Genomic DNA, 21355 nt, shown 5'->3' with positions numbered 1-21355 from the left:
AAAGTTCATTATTTCGTTTTTATATATAGTATAGATTTAAATATTAGAATTAGAGTTTTCAAAAAAAAATATTAAATTAGAAATATTATCTTGATAAATTCAAATTAAATAATTATTTAAAAATTTAAAAATAAAAACATTTAAAAAAAAACAAAAAAAAAAAACAAAAACATAAACACAAATAACCCCTTCTTCTTCTTCTTCTTCTTCTTCTTCTTCTTCTTCTTCAATTTTTTTTATGTTTTAATTTTTAAATTTAATTATTTAATTTAAATTTATAAAAATAATATTTCTAATTTCAATATTTTTTTTGAAACTCTAATTTCAATCCTTATTTTTTTGTGTAATTAAATTTGATTTGACTAGGATGGTGTAAATAGCCATATTTACACTCAAATTGCTATTTTCATCATCTATAAAATTGTTGATTTTGTTACCTTTTTAGAATTTTAAGATTATTTACACCCTAAGGTGGTACAAATAGCAACACAATCACCTTATTATCTTAAACTAATTACTATGGGCTTAGGATTTGTGATAGTGAGGACCAAGAGTTGATTGAATTACTTGTCAAAATGGTTGTGTCGTTATTTATTTATTTATACTTGTGAGTCTGTTCAGTTGTATATACGGGTCTACGTGGATGATATCCTGGTTATGGGGTCTGACTCAGCTCATGTGTATGCTCTTGTGTCTAAAATGGGTGCTAAGTTCAAGATCCGTGATATGGATGTGCCTCTTTCTTGGTATTGAGACGGTTCATATTCCAAATGCTCTGGTTTTATCGCACCAGCGGTACATGAGGGACATTTTGAAACGCGCAGGTATGGTGGATTGCAAGGCACTTGCCACGTTGGTTTCTTTGACTCGTGTAGGTCGTGATGATCCGATTCCCTATGCTGATCCCACACCGTATCGGAGTCTTGCAGGGGCTCTACAGTATCTTACTATTACGAGGCCTGATCTTTCGTTTGTGGTGAATAGGTTATGTCACTATGCCAGCATATGCATGCGCCGACTACTAAGCACTGGGCTATGCTTAAGCGGGTTATGCGTTATATTCAGGGGACTATTCATCTTGGTCTGTGTTTTTGTAAGTCTACTTCTGTTGCCATTCATGCTTTTTCAGATTCCGATTGGGCCGGTGATCCGGTTGACAGGAAATCTACTAGTGGCTTGGCGATGTTCTTAGGCCAGAATTTGGTTTCGTGGGTGTGTCGGAAACAGCGTACTGTTGCCCGCTCTTCGACTGAGGCTGAGTACAAGGCATTGGCTGATTTTTCTGCTGAGGTTACGTGGTTGGTCTCGTTGTTCACTGAGGTATGGCTCCTGCCTCTCCGCGCAGGCTTTGGTGTGATAACCTAGGCGTTACGTACCTGTGTGGTAATCCGGTATTTCATGCTCGGACCAAGCACGTTGAAATTGACTACCCAGTGTGATAATTTGGTATTTCATGCACGGATCAAGCACGTTGAAATTGACTACCACTTTGTTCGTGACAAGGTAGCTAAAAAGGAGTTGCAGATTCATTTTATTTTGACCTAAGATTAGTTAGCTAATATTTTTACTAAGCCTCTCTCGGGCTCACGTTTTACCTTTCTTCGTAGCAAGCTCAATGTTGCTGCTCCTCAACCTTGTGCTTGGAAGGGGGCTACTCCTCAACCCTGTTGAGATGTGTTAGAACTCTTCTTTATGTCTTGTATATTCTCTTGTACGATGTATTGTGAATAATCAACATAGACTTCAAACCTCATCGTTGAAAGAAAAAATAAGCACCTCCTTGAAGTCTCTCGATGCATCATATTTTCAAATTATGTTGTATCTATTGTCACTCACCTCATAAACTATATGCCTAGTCACTTATAAGGTTCAAAACACCATGAACTCTGTTAATACAAGCATTCCTGCATCTCTTAGTTTTTTCTTTATAATTGCCACTCAAAATTTCTGGAAATGATCACAAAAGAACAAACCATGACCCCAAACTCTTCAGATGTATTTCTTTTGTCCATATCTATGAACAAAAAAAAAAAAAAACAAAACAAAAAAAAAAACAAAGCATGTCCCCAAATCTCATAAGTGCATCTTCACTAGGTGGGTATTCTAGTACTCAAAAGGGGTACAAATGTTACTCCCCAGCCATAAAAAGAGTTTATCATACATTGAATGTCACTTGAAAGTTGTTTATCGTATTCCAAGGTACCTCAAAATGACACCAGGTCTTGGGTTGCACTTCAGAAAACATGACAACCGAGACCTAGAACTACGCAGATTCTAGTTGGGCTGAAGAGTAGACTAATAGACCACATAGCTACTAATAATTTCAGTAATCAATTTCATTGTCTCACAGAACATAACATCTGCTCTGGCAATTCTTCAGACTTGTTACCCTGCTTCATTTCATTCACAACAGCAGAAGCTTTGATCAGCAAGAATGGCAGAAGCATTGGTTTCAATTGCAAAGAATGAACATAAAAGCTTGTCTGAATTGTGAGCCCAAAATCCAAGATGCAAAGCTTTAGCCTATCTAAGAAATCCCTTCCTAGACAAACCAGAAACCAAATTAGCATTATCACGGGTGGCAGTTATGTAGATTAAAGTTTTTGGAGTATCAGAAAGCATTAGCATAGCATTCCTTAAAATATCTGAAGGAAATAGATCATCTTTGCCATGTTATTGTCATTAATATTAAATTTATAAAAAGACTGGTGTCATTAATCTTCACAGCTCATCGTAGTGTTGAGAGAACAAACTTACAAATAAAGAAGGGCAGTGTATGAAATAAGTGATACCTTAAGATTCACGTCAATTATAGGTGGAAGCCTCCCAGAAGTTCCACAAGCTGAGATATAAAAATACATCATCACCAAAGGGGTAATATGCTGCGTTTTTTGGAGCAAAATCCATCTTTTTATGCCTGCAACAGAATATAGATAAATGGGAAAAAATGGAATTGCAAAGCAAGACAGGCAGGCATAAATGATATTACTAGGGAGCAGATGGATGCAGATTCTTATACACACAGACAACCAAAATTCTCACACATGATTACATTAATAAGATGGGTGCAATTGCTTATCGAAAATAGTTCTCTCCTCGAACTTTGAAAGTAGCTGCTTCAATACATGACCAACTGTCTGACAATCGCTTTTCTAAGGGACAAAATGGCACTTGGAAGTTGGGAGCCGGCTATTGGTCTTCGCAAAAGTGACTTCGATGAAACTGCAAAAGGAGATTTTTGTGCAGAATAGTAATTTTATGAAACAAGACATGCCTTTTGGCCATGCCCACGATTCCCCAATCAACAGCAGGCAGCAGAAGGAAAACTTAAGAAATGGCAATATGTATACACATATACATCTTTGAAGAATTTTACACTGGTTTTTTAGGATCAAAGTAACACTGCAGCTCCTCCCAGTTTGCAGGGATACTATTTTCCCGACAAAAGGAAATGAAAGGGGAAAAATTGCCAGTATAATATATACAATTATACATAACATTGAGAGCAAATCAACATTAGTGTACATGTACTAACAATTTATTTTCAAAATGATGATGATTTAGCTGAAGCTTTAAAATGACGGTGGATGAATATTTCCAATCCTTTAAAATCATTAAAAGAAATAGACTATCATTAACGCAGAGCCCTAGCTGCCTACTTGGCGTTTTTTAACTGTAGATTAAGAGTGCTTAAGCAAATAATACTTGCAATGAACCTCAAGAAAACAAAATGCAGCAGTTGAGGATGACAAAATACAAGAATGATGAAATGGAAATGTCAAAGAAATGTCCTGTATTCTTGAAAAGGCTGGAAAAGTAATGAAACATTTTCACTAATGTACTATTGCAACTAACAGACTTGACTATAAAATTTTCAGAAAAGAAAAAACTAATGAAACATTTTATTTAAGAAGAAATAGTAGATTATAAAATTTGACTACTGTATTCTTGAAAAGGCTGGAAAAAATATTCAAAACACTTTAGTTAAACACAACAGAATATTTCACTAATGTACTATTGCAACTAACAGACTTGACTCAAGAAATATGCACACATTTGAACAAGAAGATGGAACACAAACCTTTTATGAAAGATACTGCTTTCTCAACTACTAACTTAAGGGGATTATTTTGACCTGCAGAGAATGCCATTTGAACCTTACTTTCCCACAACTAAATATCTGAAAGCTACTGCTACTTCCTACAGGATGGTATATTATTTTTACTATAATATAAGACAATGGATCATCATGCATCACATTAAGTGAAAGGGAAATATATGCAGTGTGACAACAATGGAATTCCGTATACTAAGCAAAGAAAAGAACGATATAAAATAACTGAAGATATCAGTATGTCATTGTTCTTAAATGGAGTGGTTCTGTTGCAGGGTACAAAAGATTTACCAGTCCATCAATCACGGTGACTTAGCTGCACAAATATAATAAGAAAATGTTTGTCCAAATAACCCCACTGGGGTTCCAAGAAACATTATGTCCCTCTGCCTTTAGCTAGTCTATGAGACACTTCTAAATTTTTACATAACAGAGCTCCCTACATCAAATCAGCAAAGATGCACCAAAGCTCCTTATCTGCAGAGCACCTCTTCCTTCTCATGTAATTAAATTATTTTTTACTTCATCATACTCTTTTAACATCAAGAACTATTATGTTGTTAAAAGCATAGATGCTGAGACCCAAACTTGTGGAATCTATGAGGTACAGTGCTAAATGAACTGGGAGTGAAATCTCTGAAAACATTCCTCCAAAAGTAGCAATCCATGAACAAGCAGAGAAGCTAAAACATTCCAAATATGTAGTTACTTTACACAATTTGCTGCAAATTTCTGCATCACCTTTAGTACTGTCTCATCTCCACTGTTAAGTGCAAGTAAGTCGTTTATGAAGACCAATGTGTGCTCATTTGGAGAAATACCCTTACCAACCATTTCACCCAAAAGTAGATTTGCCTCGTGACATTTTTCCTGTCTAACAAATTCTTGCAAAATAGCATTATAAGTCACAGTATCTGGTAAGCAGTCATTCTTCTCCATTTTCCTTAACAACTCTAAGGCTTCATCTAAAAATCCTTCTCGACAAAGCCCATATATCATTACATTGTATGTAACCACATCTAGGTGTTGCCCTGTAGAGATGAGGTCATTGAATACATCGCGTGCAGCAGAACTTCTACCCACCAGAAATAACCCCTTCAACATTGTGGTATAAGTAATAACATCAGGATGAAACCCTTTTTGAGGAATTTCACAAAACAGATGCATGGCCTCATCCATTTCTCTTATTTTAAAGTATCCATTAATTAATATGCTATAGGTTCTAACATTAGGTTGAAGGCCACTTTCTACCACCCGACCAAAAGCTTTCCTCGCTTCATCCATCCGTCCTTGCAAACAGTACCCCTCAATAAGAGTGTTGTATGTGATGACATCAGGATAAATCTTCCTTTGAATCATGATCTGAATAATAGTTTCTGCACTTTCCAACTTCCCCTCCTTACAGAGGGCATCCATTAATACATTGAAAACATACACATTTGGATATACATTATGTAGAACCATCTCATTCATTAACTTGGTAACCCCTTTCCATCGGCTAAAATTGCAAAGGCCTTGAATCAGAGAAGTGTATGTGATGATATTCGGGGGAACTCCTCCCTCAATCATCTCAGAGAGAAGGCCAAGAGCCTGATCAACCATTCTGTCTTTGCATAGAGAAGCAATTACAGTGTTATAGGATATAGTATTAGGCTTAGGTCCCTCCTTTTGCATTACTACAAGTAAATCAAGAGCAATTTGTGTATGACCTGCCTTGCAAAGCCCATTTACAAGAATACCATAAGTAATTTGATCAACTTTGCACACATTTTCCCTCACCAACTTCTTGAATAGCCCTACAGCCTCCGCAATGTTATTATCCAGAACGAGGCCATTAATCAGAGTGTTGAATGTGACCACACCAAACTCAAATCCACACTTGAAGACCACACCAAGTACACAAAACCCGCAATCTACTCGACTTGAGCGACAGTACACATCCATCAGAATGCTAATGGTATACACATCGATGGGGATGCCCTTAATGCGCATTTCTTGAAAGAGGGAAACAACTACGGAATAATGCTTCAATTTCAGAATTCTACAAAGCAGTTTGTTGAACTGAATAACAGAGGGCAAGGGCCTGGTATGAGCCATTTGACGGAATAACTTTAGGGCATCGTCTAAATCATTAGAGCTTTTTTTGAATTTGGATTGATTCGAAGAAACTGAGTTATTATGATTTGAAGAAACCGTACCTGCCTCTGTTTCCGCCGCAAAATTGGGCGAAATGGGAGTAGAGCTTGCTGTTCTTACTCTCCTCCAACTCAGGTTAGTGAAGAACCAAGACAAAGCATTTCTCTTTGTTTTCATTTTCAAGAATGAAAATGAAATGAAAGTTAGGGCTTTGAGTAAAGAAAGAAAATTGTTTCCATCCAACAGAGAAGAAGAAGAAGAAGAAACTCAGAAAGTTAAGACTGGAAATTTGTTGAGACTGGAAAATAGAAAACAAAAACAAGTTTACTAAGTACAATTTTTTATTTTGAAAACTGAAAATAATTTCTAAAAGTTTGTGAAAAATTAGAATACTCTTAAAAACTGTTTTCTAAATAGAAAACATAATCATCTATCATCTATCATCTATCATCTACCATTTATCTTCTATTTAGTTACATGTCACTATAATAACATTAATATGATTACATTCATTATTATCTTATTTTACTTATCATTATCTTCTATCTTTTCTACTTACTTTACTTATTTAAACATAACTTATTTGCTTACACTTTAAAGTTAGACATTATTTACATTATCAAAATTAAAAATTAAACTCTATATAATGTTTTAGATTTTGATTAAACTCAATAGATTATTAGTTCGAATATTTTTTAATTATGTTACATCGTAATACAAGTTCGGTTCAGATATCGGATATTGAAATCTCACATATATTAGAATTTAAAGTAAAAGTTATATATTCATATACATGCCATTCAAATGAATATATCCAAAAAATATTTTAAATATTAGCTCAAAAAATATTAATATTATCTAAACTAAATTTTATGTGAAAACTGAAAAATTAAAAAACAGAAAATAGAGAACAGTTTTCGGTTAGTAAACAAGTTTTCAAGAGAAAACAGAGAATGAAAATTGAAAAATTAGAAAATAGAAAACAGAGAACAGTTTTCTATTAGTAAACGGACCCCGACTTTGAGTAAAGGAGCTTTATTGATTTTGTTCTTAATATCTAACTAGTATTTTCACACGTGCACGGAATGAATTTATTATAATATTTTAAAAATATTTGAATTTATATCTACATACAAATATAATAAGAGCCAATAATATTAGGCTTTTAACTGGAACAAAAAAATGTAAGTGTAATTGTTTCTTGAAATGATTGGTTCATATTATTTTAATTTTAGTATTTTTTTTTTATGATTCTCCCTTATTTACCATCTATTATATTATTTTCTTCCATTAAATAATCCTGGATTTCGTTAGTATAAACTTTAGTAACGGAATATTACGTTAACTATTTATTATTCTTAACTTACTCATTAGTTTCTATAAGAGAGGTCTTAGGTTTGAACCTCATCCCAATCAGAGTTGGCATAATTGTTAAATATATACTACGAATATGTTAAAATATACAGGAGTATTAAAAAACTAAGTACAATATAAAATTTAACATAGACTTTGGTCAAATAATTAACCCGACTAAATACAAAATATTCAAAGTAAAGTTGAGCATCAAATATTATAAATCATGAACTTTAAAAATCATTTTCTTGCATTAAAAAAAAACAAACAAACAAATTTAGGTTAAATTTTTTTTTTTCGTTTAATTAATCTTCGTTTGATTATTTAGAACAAAACTCAATATTTCAATTATGCATTTTGTATTATTGAAATGATTTAGCTCATTATGGTATTAATATTTTTTTGTATGTCTTTTTATAACGGTACAATTGTACATTACTTTACAAATATTAAATATTATTTTTTTATCGGACAAAATTGTTCTTACGTCATTGCCAGACATGCGCGACCTAATTACAAAGTTGTTGATCAGAAATACAATTACACCTGGACTCTAAAATGATAAGACAACTTTCTAAATAATTGACAATGTTACATCTCACTAGCTCAAATTGAACAAGTTTACACATCATTCTTAGAATTTTATCCATGTATGAAAGCTTCTAAAAAAAATCTGTAAGTTAATTTTTATTATATCATTATAACGATATCTATTGTAACAATATATTTTGAATTATTTATTATCATCATCTATTGACAGCAATTGTAGCAATTTTCACTGACAAACTTCCAAAACAATTTATCTCAACAACGAATGTAAATTAAAAAAATTAATGACTTTAATGTTGTTGATGAAAAGTATGTACGCCACTTTATTACTCTTATTAAATTAAATAAATTGGTAGCTACAAAAAAAAATACATATGCATTTAATTAATTTAGAATTAGATGTCTATAATGTCATTATTAAAAAAAAAATGTATTCATTATAAACAATTTAAAAAGAGATATAATTTCATTAGTTATATTATATTTATTTTCTACAACCTTCAAAAAAAAATATTTATTTTCTACAATTCAAAGATTTCTTACCTTCAATTCAAATTCATTAATTAATTATATTCACTACATTGTCCATTGTCTTCTTTTTACATTATCTTGTAATTAAATATCAAAATTATACTACAAAATATGTTATATATTTATTTACTAAGTATTTTATAGAAATATAATAAATATTAATATTTTGTTTAATACTTTCACATGATAATCTATGACATACATCTCACAACACAAGAAACATGTAGGGAAAAACTACCACTACCAAATATCAATATTTAGACTAGCGTTATTACAAAGTTGCAAACATTTATTTGCATTTATATACTTTAAACAAAGTCAACATTCAATTACCTATGCAAGAAAATCTCCTATATAATATTGCATTGATATACTTTGAAGTACTTATTATTTTTTTTAAAAGGAAAAGTATCATTTATTTCACACCAAAAGAATGTCATGCAAGACTCTAGATCCAAAAGTGATCTAGAGTTTTAGAACTACCAATCTAAGTTATTTGACTATACAATCAAATGGTCAAAAAATCAACTTTCTATGGCTATTGCTTCCACCTTAGCTGCTCCACATAGTCTCACAACCGGCCCTAGCATGCATCAACCCATGTTACTCCATTGCCATAGCGTCACTATGCTCCACCCACAATGTCGTAGCCCCCAATTAAGTCATCCAAGAGGTGAGACCTAGTCTAAACCAGTGCTCCATGCTTTTCACCATTGACCTCGGATCTCACATATGCAAGTCACTATAGGTAGTTGCCACCCTCCAAATCTGTTAGTCAAGCAATTACATTACCCCCGATCCTTCAACTCTTCCCACAATGGTCCATCCCACACTTCAAAATGGCAAAGTCCTATAGAGATCCACTTTTGATCCCTTACCCCCACCCTTAGGCCAATAATGATAGGCATCCCCGTGTAGCGAACTACATTTTGCCGGAGAGCCCATTTTGTCCTCAACCTAAGCAATGGGAACTACCCCCAAGGCTAAAGAAAGCCCCCCTGCATAGCGTACTGTGTTTTAAATCAGAGGAACCCTTTATACTAGAGCCAAGGGCAATAAAAACAAAGGAACCCACCCTCTAGGTAAAGGCAAGTCAAGCCCGTACAGAGCTTTGTATTTTCTCGGGAAAACCCTTTTGTGCCCCACCTAGAGCGATGAGCCAAGGCACCATCACCATTCCAGCTTTCTAAACTTTCCTTTTTTTAACCTCTTTTTCCATTCTATTCCTTCCTTTTCTGTTTTTCCTTTTCCTTTCTTTTGAATTTTCATTTTCCATGCAACATTGTGGTATACGTAATAACATCAGGATGAAACCCTTGTTAAGTCATTTCACAAAACAGATGAATGGCCTCATCCATTTCTTTTATTTTACAGTATCCATTAATTAATATGTTAATAGGTTCTAACATTAGGTTGGAGGCCACTTTCTACCACCCAACCAAAAGCTTTCCTCGCTTCATCCATCCGTCCTTGCAAACAATACCCCTCAATAAGAGTGTTGTATGTGATGACATCAGTATAAATCTTCCTTTGAATCATGATCTGAATAATAGTTTCTGCACTTTCCAACTTCCCCTCCTTACAGAGGGCATCCATTAATATATACATTGGAAACATACACACCTGGATATACATTATGTAGCACCTCAATAAGAGCTTGACTCCAGTTATATTCTCTTTTTGTAGCATGTGCAGTCACTGTGGGTAGTGACTGTGACGATAACACCCTTGTCGGATGTTTTATTTATAGATTTAATCTCGTTAAGTTTATCTTTGAAAGTTAAGTAACTGTGGTTTAGTGTTAAGAAAAGTGGGGTATTACAAATTTACAATATGAGATTTCAAAGTATAAACTTAATATTCAAACACTAATGAGTTCAAACCAAAAGGGACCCAGCATTTTGAATAATGATGTAATGGATATACTTTGAATTTTAAACTGTAAGCCCATGACAAAATATTTTAATGCATAAAGATCAAATTTATGAGAAATATCTGAATTCAAAAATTATAACAATATCAAGCAAAAGGATATGCTATCATTTTAATTCAAAATTCTCACAAAACCTAATTGCATAATTAAACTCAATATTATGCACTTAATGTAATCAAATGCACAAAACAATCTAAAGAGTATTAAAATACACCAAATATTCATTTATTCATACTTAACTAAATATGGGCAGAAACATTAATCATAATTCAAAGACTAAATGAATTATGGAATAAATGTACAGTAATGACAATAGTCAGTTGCCTTTTAAAAAAAAAAATTATCTGAAACATTGCCACATTAACACAATTAAAAACAGTTCAAGATTCATAAATAAAATCATAATAATGCTATCATTAAAGTATTAATGGTAATAAGTAACCTTGTAATCACCATTAGCATTTAATAATAACAACCAAAATATGGTAATACACCTTCTTAATGTTTCTATTTTTCTTAAATAAAGAAATAAAATGTGGCAATTTCAAAATATAGCAATCAAACTATAACTGTAGCACTAATTACCAAAAATAATGATAAAACTTAATGACTTACCATAATGATGCAAATCGCATCTCCCATAGTGCTAAAACTCTCCCATCTTCACCGTTAGTAACCTTAATGCAACGTCCAATGGTACGTAACAATAACCACCAAATAGGTAATCTTTTCAAACATAATAGATTACCAAGCAATAATTATTATTATGAAAGGTAATAAATGAGATTAGCCCCTAAATTTAATAACAGTAATTAATAATGTCATTTATTAACTGTAATAAAAAGGTAAAACTATAATTAAGGGGATACCGAATGCCAATCTCATATTACCACATAATAATTAACCAAGAATATAATGTCTTTTAGGGAGACTAAAATTAAGGTAATAACCAAATTACCATTTCAAAGTCAATATACCAACTAGGGAAAATGGCACTTTTTCCCCCTGAGTTATATACCTATAGCATTTTTTCCCCCTAAATGATTGAAGTGGTTGTTTTTCCCCCTGAAATGTTAATTGGACATATTTACCCTTAAACTAAATATTTAATTTATTTTTTTTCTCCAACAAATTATGACCATAATTTGGTTCAAACTAAACAAACACTATAGCAATCAAACCGAAATATTCCAATTACAATTTAGAATCGAAATTCGATATTCAGAGTTTGTTAAAATCGTGAACCGGAACGGACGGTTCATGTTCCGAACTGAAAAAATAAAATACATTTATTGTTGAATTTAGACAATTTTAAAATAAAAAATACAATTTTAAAATAAAGACGGTTCAAAATCGCGAATCAGATCCGGAACCGCCGGTTCACGGTTCAAGATTCAATTTTTTTGATACATAAGTTTAATAAATTGACATTTAAATATTGGGTTCTAGATCTGAATTATAACCGTAAACTATTAATTCGATTGCTTTAGTATCCGGTTCAATTCAAACCGAACCGTGGTCATCCCTACGTATACGCAATAATTTGTTGGAGTAGTAAAATAAATAAAATGTTTACTTTAAGGGTATAAATGTCAATTTAATATATCAGGGGGGGAAAAAGCACCACTTTTAGAATAATTGAGGGGGCTAATGTGCTTACCTAAATAATTGAGGGGGAAAAAATGCTATAGGTATATAACTCAGGGGTAAAAAGTGTCATTTTCCCTACCAACTATATTACTTTTGCCATAAACTTAAAGACTTATTATTATTATTAAGGCCCTGAAAACTATTGATAGATTAAAAAACGTAATCAACTTAAACAATAGTTATAATTCTTAAACGCCAAAATAACAACTATAATCCTCAAATCTTTAATGGCTCATAAATAGGACCAAAACTATAATTATAGCACTTAATCACTCCAATTAGACCCATAAACCCTAATGAGTCCAGGGCCGTATTTTAAGTTTGTGTGGCCCTGTTCTTGTAAATAAATGTGACCCTATCAAAATTACAATTTTTAAAATCAATACATGTAAGTTTTGAACCTTTGACCTCCAAGTAAAAATACAATAAATAAACATTCTTGCCATCTCTTCATGGAACCTTTTAAGTTTATTTTAAAACTTTTAATCTTTATTTCTAAACTAGTTAGGTAATATTAAATATTGGACCTCTAAAATTTGGGGCCCCTCTAAAATTGGGGGCCCTGTGCGGTAGCCCAGCTTGCACAACCTAAAATCTATGACATGGATATAAAATGGTCTAGTATTGAAATATATCCAAACATAATATTATTACCAACAATAAATATCATTAATAAAATACGATAGTCAGTAATAATTAAGACTTAATGAACATTTTTTTTTTTTGAAATATGGCGTACTAGTATATTAATTCAGAAATTGAATGATAGAGTCAGGAGGGATTAAATCCCAGTACATAGAATGTTCCTGATCATAGGCTAAACTAGCAAGAGTATGCGCATGTAAATTTAAAGTTCTCGGAATAAAACTAAGCGAACAGTGAACGAAACTACTAATAGCTGTCCTGCACTGCTCCACCACAATTCCAACATAAGATAAGTTCGGTGTAGTAACTGCATGAACCGCATTCCTTAAGACAAGACAATCTGTAAGAATATCCACCTCGTTCTCGTTTCGGTCTTTAAGCCAAGACAAGGCTTCCTTGCATGCTAGTGCTTCTGCCATAAGAGGGGTTAAACACCCCGGGAGCCTTCCGTTTGCCGCTGCTTTGAACAAATCATTCGGACCGATTAAGACAGCCCCATAGGTTGCATTTCCAGTTCTCGGATCGTATCCGGCATCGACGTGGCATGTCGACCGCCCGGCTGCCACTGCCTGCACCCCGCCGGCCAGTGTCGCCGCTGGACGAGAATGGAGTGCCGTGTAGCTCGCCTCCCCCACCGCTACACAGCGCCACACCACCTCCGGCCTCCGTACCGCATGTTCCCAGACCGCCTCGTTTCTGGCCATCCATAAAAAATAGAGGACCCCCACAACGCGTCTGACCTGTTCGCCTGTGAGCATATCCATAACAGTCATAAGCCACTCCGGGAAAGACGTAGAAAAAATATTCATAATAGGCAACCCTGAAATATTCCATACGTCTCTAGAATAATCACATAAAACTAATGAATGCATAACATTCTCATTTGTAAGACCACACAACATGCATGTTGGGTTCACCTCTACCCTCTTCATAATCAAATTTGTTGTGGTTGGGAGTATATCACACACCGCTCTCCATATAAAAGTTTTCTATTTGGGTGGGACTTTCAACTTCCACAATGTAATCCATCTATTAAACTCCCCCAAAGTGTGACTAAACTCCCCCATTAGACGCCTATAAGCATCTTTTACAGTGTAGCAACCATTTGAGTCATTATGCCAATACCATGTGTCTTTATAGTCTGGGCTCACAGGTATTTTCAAAATACGATCCACATCCTCAGGTTCAAATAGATCTGTTAAAATATGAGGGTCCCATGTTTTTGTTTGCTGATCTATTAAACCTGCCACAACTGCATCCCTTAATGGTTCAGGCATCACTGTTTGAACAAGTGGACTAGGATTATCCTGCAACCACGGATGACCCCATATCAAAGTTTCCTGGCCATTTCCAATTCTCCTGCGGACGTGGGCAATAACAAACTCATGAGCAGCCATAATACTTCGCCAACAAAACTGGGATTATTTCCCACCGTTGCATCAACAAAAGAAGTTTTAGGGTAATATCTTGCTTTATACACTCGTGCTGCCAGAGATCCCGGATTTGTTAAGAAACGCCATGCCTGTTTACCCAACATCGCAAGATTAAAATTCCTCAGATCTTTAAACCCCAATCCACCAAACTTTTTAGGGATACACAATTTATTCCATGCTTTCCAGTGGATTCCTCCGTCTGGCCCTTTCCCCCACCAATACCTATTCATGGCCCTTTGTATTGACTCGCAAACTGATTCAGGGAGCAAAAAAACACTCATTGAAAATGTGGGCATAGACTGAGCCACACTTTTCAAGAGCACTTCTTTACCAGCCTGTGATAACAATTTCTTGTTCCACGAGAAAACTCTTTGTCTGATTTTGTCTTCTATATAAGAGAAAACAGCCCTTTTATTTCTCCCTATAAAAGAGGGTAGCCCCAGATATTTTCCAAAATTCCTCGCCCGTTCCACGCCCAGACAGTCCGCTACTTCCTCTCTCATTTGTTCCCCAATGTTCTTACTATAACATATATTAGACTTATGATAGTTTACCAACTGACCAGATAACTCCCCATACCTTTCCAAACACTGCTTGACCACCATAGCTTCCTGGACATTTGCTTTAAAGAACAACAAACTATCATCAGCAAAAAAGAGGTGTGATATTGGGGGGGGGGGGGGGGCTCCCCTAGCCACTCTACAACCGTGAATAGAACTTACTGCCTGCTCCTTCTGTAAAAGCATGGATAAACCTTCAGCACAAATAATAAATAAGAAAGGCGAAAGTGGATCTCCCTGTTTGAGACCCCTTGTTGGTTGCACCTGGCCTCCACTCACGCCATTCACCATAACACTGTATGATACAGTGGTAACACATGTCATTATCAGCTTAATCCACCTTTCATCAAAACCCATTACCTCCAACATCCTTTTCAAGAATGGCCACTCCATTCTATCATAGGCTTTCGCCATATCCAGTTTAAGCGCTCCCCACCCAGCCATTCCACATTGTTTACGATTCAAAAAATGGCCCACCTCCGCCGCCACAAGTATATTATCCGTTATAAGCCTACCTGGGATGAAGGCACTCTGGGATTCTGAGATTAGATCCCCCAACATAGGTTTCAACCTGTTGGCAATCATTTTTGCCATAATCCTATACAAGACATTGCTCAGGGCAATAGGCCTCAAATCCGCCACAGTTGTAGGATCATTCTTCTTCGGGATCAAAACAATATTGGTAGCATTCAAATCACTCGGAATTTCGCCTAAATTCAAGCAATTAACAACAAAAGCAGACACATCCTCCCCAACTATATCCCAAAAAAGCTTATAAAATCCCGGATTCATTCCATCCGGTCCCGGTGCCTTGTCAGGATACATGGCAAATATAGCAGTTTGACCTCGACCACATCATAGGGACACAACAATGCCTCATTCTGGTCAGTCGTCACACGGGGCCCAAACTCATCAAATAAAGGGTCCACACACACAGGATTACTAGTAGCAAAAATTGTACTGAAATAGTTGATTACTACATTATTCATATCCTATCCCTCCACCCATACCCCATTCTCATTCAACAGCTTAGAAATAAAATTCTTTTCTTTCTAGCAGAAGCATACCTGTGATAATACTTCGTATTCGCATCTGCTCCACGAAGCCAATGCTGCTTCGCTCTCTGCCTCCAAAAGACATCTTCCTGGGCTTCTAACTGGGAGATCTGATTATTCAACAGCTGGAACTGAGCCAAAGATGCCGGATCCCTCCTACCACGGATCCGCCCCTGCTCCTTGCGGAGTCGCCGGATATGCTCTCCAAACTTATGAAAATGGTCACCGCCCCAGCGCATGAGTCTATCCCCACATTGTTGCTGACAATTCAACAACCCCTCTGTCCTCCCCCCTTGCCAGGCAGTTTCCACCACTTCTCTACACCCCTCATCCAGCAGCCACGCCATTTCAAACCTGAAACTCCTCGGAACCCTTCTTCCTCCCCTTCTTCGTGCATTCATATCAAGAAACAGAGCTGAATGATCCGAGTTACTAGTAATTATGTTCTCCACACCCGCCCCTCCATGCACATCACACCACTCCATCGTTGTCAGCACCTTATCTAATCTCTCCTCCAACCATTGATCCGTTCCACTATATTTCTCCCATGTGAACTGATATCCCCTCATAGGCAACTGATGCAATCCACACTCATCCACAACTTCACTAAAACCCCGGAGAAAGTTATCTGGATGTGGATTGGTTCCCCTTTTCTCATGCTGGAATAAGAGATCATTAAAATCTCCTATTACAACCCACGGAAGCGGAGATTTCCCCACCAATGATTTTAGCAACTCCCATGATTCTCGCCTTTGACTACTCTTAGGGAAGCCATAGAAACACGTCATACGCCATGTCTCACCTGATGTCATACGGACCTCAATATCCACATGGTTTTTTGAATAGCCCAGAAGCGTAGCTGTATTATTCCTCTTCCACAACAAAGCCAGACCCCCACCATTCCTCACATTATCCACATAGAACAAACCTTCAAAACCTATCCTGACACGGAGCCTCTCCGCATGATCTCGTTTCACCATTGTTTCCATTAGAAATACAAAGTCAGGCTTCTTACCGGACATAAGGTCCACAATCTCTCGAACTGTACGTGGATTGCCCAAGCCACGACAGTTCCAACTTATCGTACTCATGATGATGGGCGGGACTGGGCTCCAGTTCCCGCCGGTCGCAAGTTTTTTGACACATCGGTCATAGCCACATCCTCTCCTTCACCCTCAGCCCCTCGGCGGCGCTTGACAGTTGCCACCACTCCCTCCACCCTCTCCCCAACCCCCATACTACCCTCTGTTATCTCCCCCTCTTCCCGCCCCCCTGCACCGCCACCATCCACACCCTCCCCCACCTCCTCCCTCACCTTAGGTTTCGGTTTCCCCCCAACCGGCACTAGCCAATTTTCTCCCACCGCCCTCGGCGCTCCCCTACTTCCTCCCGCCCGTAACCCTACAAACGGGTGCTTCTCAACCGGTGTCGGCCTCTCACGTGCTTTCAGACAGAACATGTGAACATGACCCAACATCCCACAAAACGAACAGTGTTTGTGCAGACGTTCATACTGAAAAGTTATCCAACTTACCGACTTATCTCGTTTCACCAACTTCATGCCACGCCTCAACGGCTTCCCTACCACAATAGACACACGGATTCGGTAGAACGTGAGCCATGGTGCCCCCGCGAACCTCTCATCATGTTTCACAAACTTGCCTATAAAGTTCCCAACCTGCTCAAGTACTGTATCCGACGTATATCCCATCGGCAATCCATGCAACTGAACCCATATATCAATTGAATTCAGCTCGACCTCCCCCGGCACCGCTCCGGCCACCACCTCCCGGCATACCAAGGTATTATTCTCGAAACCCCATGGACCCCCATCCAAGACGTAGTCTATGTCCGTCTTATGATAAAAGACAAACAAGAAAAGTCCCGGTTGAATCTCCGTAACCTGCACCCCCCTCACCGGTTGCCATACGGATGCCATAACCTGCTTCATGAACTCCAATTTAACCAGCTTCGTAGTTAGGAACCTGCCGACAACATCCCACGTCTCCTCGTCATCCACCTGGAGTGCACCGACTCCTTCCCCTACCGGCACAAACTCATCCTGTTCATCCTCCAAATCAAAACCCTCCCACCGCGCTGTCAACTTCTCGACGTCACTGTTTTCCTCCGCCATGCCTGCTGCGTTCTGTCTGCCTCGCTCTACATCAGGAAAAGGCCAGCGCCCCTCGTCACAGAGATCCGACGCCACTCGCCGTAGAAAATCGACTGGAAAACGCAAGAAAACTAGGTTTCCCTAGAGAGAATGCCGAAACCCTAGTTTTACCCTAGAGAGAGAATTTTGTTTAACTTAATGAACATGTTATGCATAATAATTAATATTATTACCATAATAAGCATGTTATTATAAGTAAAGATAAAATAGTTATAATTATCATTAAAATATCACTCAATAATGGTGGGATTCAAACTTTAATGACTCAATATAGGTCCCAAATAGCTTATTCAAAATAGGTTTTAAAGTCATAAAGTGAAATATAAGACTAAAATATGCTCAAAATTAAATAGAAACCAAATAAGCTGTCTTAATAGGTCATAATGTCAAAAATTGACCTAAGGATCCAAGGTTGAATGATATTTAATATAGACTATATATGAGTTAATAATATGTTAATCCAACTTTAATGTACGCTTTTATGAATGTATAATTATAATAAAATAATTTATGAATATACAGAGCATGCTTGGATTTTGCATATTAATATAATATTAACTCATAAATCCTAAATAAATTACAATAATTAAGGCAATTTAATATGCACCTCAATATTAAATTAAAATTCAAATAGCAAATTTAAAACTTAATATTTGCCCATAATTAAATAGTAATTTAATTATGAATTTAATGTCAAAAATTAAGAGGAAACTAAATGGTATCAATATTCCAAAACAAGCAATTACCATACATTTACTAAAAGTATATACAATATTAATTAAGGTAATATATTCTTTTTTATTACAAAGGAATGGGGATACCCACATATACAATCTACGCCAACACTGAAGCTCAAACCCAAAATCTCCCACATAAGGAAGCAGCTGAATATCAATGGACCACAAGGTCCTTAGTATTAATATGACAATATTAAACCAAATAATTATCATTTATCAAAATTAATATGTATAAAATTAAATAAAAGCAAATAAATATTTGGTAAATTAAAGATAATTGTATGATTAAAGCATACCATCCAGGACAAAACTTTCCTTATCTCACGCACCATATAATTAAGGCCTGTATGGCAAAGTCTTACAGAATATGTTTAGTTCTGACATGATATACTTGATTTTTATCTAAAAAGATGACACTTTAATTGCTGTCACAATGTAACTAAACTCCATCTTGCTTAATACTCAATTCTTTATAATTAAACTTAAGAGCTAATTACAGTTTTGGTCCTATGACTATAGGGAGCGTGTTAATTTCAGTACTTGACTTTAAAAACTAACAATTTAACCCCGTAACTATGTAATTTTTAACACATTTGGTCCTTCCGGCCAAATCACCGGTCAAATGTCGTCGGAAAAATGTAAACCATTTTCATTTATTTATTCATAGGGGCAAAATGGTCAATTGACGTTTAAAAAAATAAATAAAAAAAAATTATCTGGTCGAAATCGTACAGCACAGAACACAATCCTCCGTCGGATAACCTCGCTGTAAGCCAAAGCTTCCCGTCGTCGCCAGTGACATCCTGCAGCACAGAACACCATCCTCTGCCGTCGTCCACGTATGCTCGTAGTCGCTGCCCGACTCACCGCTCAGTTTTTTTCTAGTTTTGCCATTATGACCCAGAAAATGAAAAATTAATTCCATTGAATTTTCTTCTCCATTTCCAGTGGAAGCAAGGGTTAATCAAACTCAGAAACTGCACAGTGTTCGTATTAGTTCATTAGATATTTAGGTGTTGGCATGCGTTTTGGTTGTGATGCCTTTTATTTTGTGTTACCCAATTTGGAATTTCGGTAATTCCAGTATTCGGTGGACCAATCGGCGGCAAATAGGCTGCACGAGATCTGTTCTACTGGATTGTTTTAGTTGTGCCCACAAACTGTTTGTTGATATTCCCCAAAGAGGTTGATGAAGGAGATCTGTGTAAGTTGAGCTGGTGAGGTCAGTCGGTTTGGATCCACAGTTAAGGAGCTTGCCTGAATAAACACAAACTAAGATGATGGACGAAGCGTCCAGAGGGGAAGGAAGAAGAAGGCTTGAAATGACAGATTTACCCCCATGATTAAATAATTAAAAATAGTTTATATTTTTCCGGTGACATTTGGTTGTTAATTTGGCCGGGAGGACCAAATGTGTTAAAAATTGCATAGTTGCGGGACTAAATTGTTAGTTTTTAAAGTCAAGTACTGAAATTAACACGCCCCCTATAGTCATAGGACTAAAAGTGTAATTTGCTCTTAAACTTAATTGAAAGCCACAAACTCTCTTTAACTACCACAGTCACACCCATATATTGTGTTTTAGTGGTAGACAAAACTATAATAAGTTGAACCGATGATCTTCAGCAAATAAGACCACCACTAGAGCAAAGCGATATATACCCTATTACAGGGCGTTTGGTTGGAGGGATTTTAAATTTCCTTCCCACTTAATTCCCACCTAATTCCAAAGGCCATTAAATTCCGTAGTTTGGTTGGAGGAAATTGCAATTCCATGGAATTGCAATTCCCACATTTTCATGGAATTAAAATCGCATGTCCCCCTGGGATTTTAATTCCTGGGAAAAAAAAATAGTGATGAGTCAAAATTACCCTTTATTTTTTAACCTAAAATTAATGTCTAACAACAATAATGAACATTTTTGACTTTATACTACTTATTCCCTTACAATTTCCATGTATACCAAACATTGGAATTGAAATTCCCAGTAATTCTATTCTTGTCAACCAAACCCTGGAATTTAAATTTCCACTTTATTCCTAGTAATTCAACTCCCATAGAATTACAATTCCTTTCCCACATAATTCTCCCCTCCAACCAAACGCCCTATTATATTGTAGATCGAAAGCCTATTATCATTATCACCAACATAATCTGAATCCATCCGATAACTAAATGCTCACTCTCTTGACACCCCAAATACAAAGAATTAACTTAATTGTCTCCCAATAACCAATGATGTTTCCAAGTTTAGGCATATACCTACTAATAATATGGCTAACAGTACGTGCCAAATTAATCCGTTTCATTATAACTCCAATAATGACAAGCCTAGGTGGTAAAGGTTCTAAATTTGAATCGTAGGTTATGGGGAGATGTCTATTAGTCGAATTTTACTCAGAGTGTGCATTTGAATAAAAATTACAGACTTTCTTGTAAATAAAAGAGTATAACTATTTACATAGCTACAAATCCTATCATGGAT

General features: G+C 36.1%; 4 protein-coding genes across 7 annotated transcripts; 1 reads left to right on the top strand and 3 right to left on the bottom strand.

Annotated features, from left to right (window-relative positions):
• The first annotated feature begins 826 nt into the window (after window positions 1-826).
• On the top strand, window positions 827-1365 carry LOC109154759 (uncharacterized mitochondrial protein AtMg00810-like). Its single transcript, XM_019302487.1, has 2 exons — window positions 827-976; window positions 1066-1365. Exons 1-2 carry the CDS (start codon window positions 827-829, stop codon window positions 1363-1365), a joined length of 450 nt encoding a protein of 149 aa, XP_019158032.1.
• Window positions 1366-2073: 708 nt separating this feature from the next.
• Window positions 2074-6498, bottom strand: LOC109154656 (pentatricopeptide repeat-containing protein At1g63400-like). 4 transcript variants are annotated; one of them, XM_019302390.1, is made up of 4 exons: window positions 4406-6498; window positions 3053-3222; window positions 2793-2917; window positions 2074-2542 (listed from the first exon to the last, which is right to left on the bottom strand). In XM_019302390.1, exon 1 carries the CDS (start codon window positions 6425-6427, stop codon window positions 4820-4822), a length of 1608 nt encoding a protein of 535 aa, XP_019157935.1. In that variant the 5' UTR covers window positions 6428-6498; the 3' UTR covers window positions 2074-2542; window positions 2793-2917; window positions 3053-3222; window positions 4406-4819. The 4 variants fall into 4 exon arrangements, with proteins under 4 accessions (XP_019157935.1, XP_019157934.1, XP_019157936.1 ...); XM_019302389.1 differs by lacking the exon at window positions 3053-3222; XM_019302391.1 differs by lacking the exon at window positions 3053-3222 and having other exon boundaries at window positions 2074-2390.
• A 9427-nt stretch (window positions 6499-15925) lies between these two features.
• Window positions 15926-16939, bottom strand: LOC109154758. Its single transcript, XM_019302486.1, has one exon. It carries the CDS (start codon window positions 16937-16939, stop codon window positions 15926-15928), a length of 1014 nt encoding a protein of 337 aa, XP_019158031.1.
• Window positions 16940-17046: 107 nt separating this feature from the next.
• On the bottom strand, window positions 17047-18093 carry LOC109154757. Its single transcript, XM_019302485.1, has one exon. The coding sequence runs from the start codon at window positions 18091-18093 to the stop codon at window positions 17047-17049; it is 1047 nt and encodes a 348-aa protein (XP_019158030.1).
• Window positions 18094-21355: the final 3262 nt, after the last annotated feature.

Source organism: Ipomoea nil, unplaced genomic scaffold (genome assembly GCF_001879475.1).
Source record: "Ipomoea nil cultivar Tokyo-kokei standard unplaced genomic scaffold, Asagao_1.1 scaffold2653, whole genome shotgun sequence".
In the NCBI taxonomy this organism is placed as follows: Eukaryota; Viridiplantae; Streptophyta; class Magnoliopsida; order Solanales; family Convolvulaceae; genus Ipomoea; species Ipomoea nil.
The sequence above is the reverse complement of the archived record's forward strand: the minus strand, read 5'-3'. Positions and strand labels throughout refer to the sequence as shown.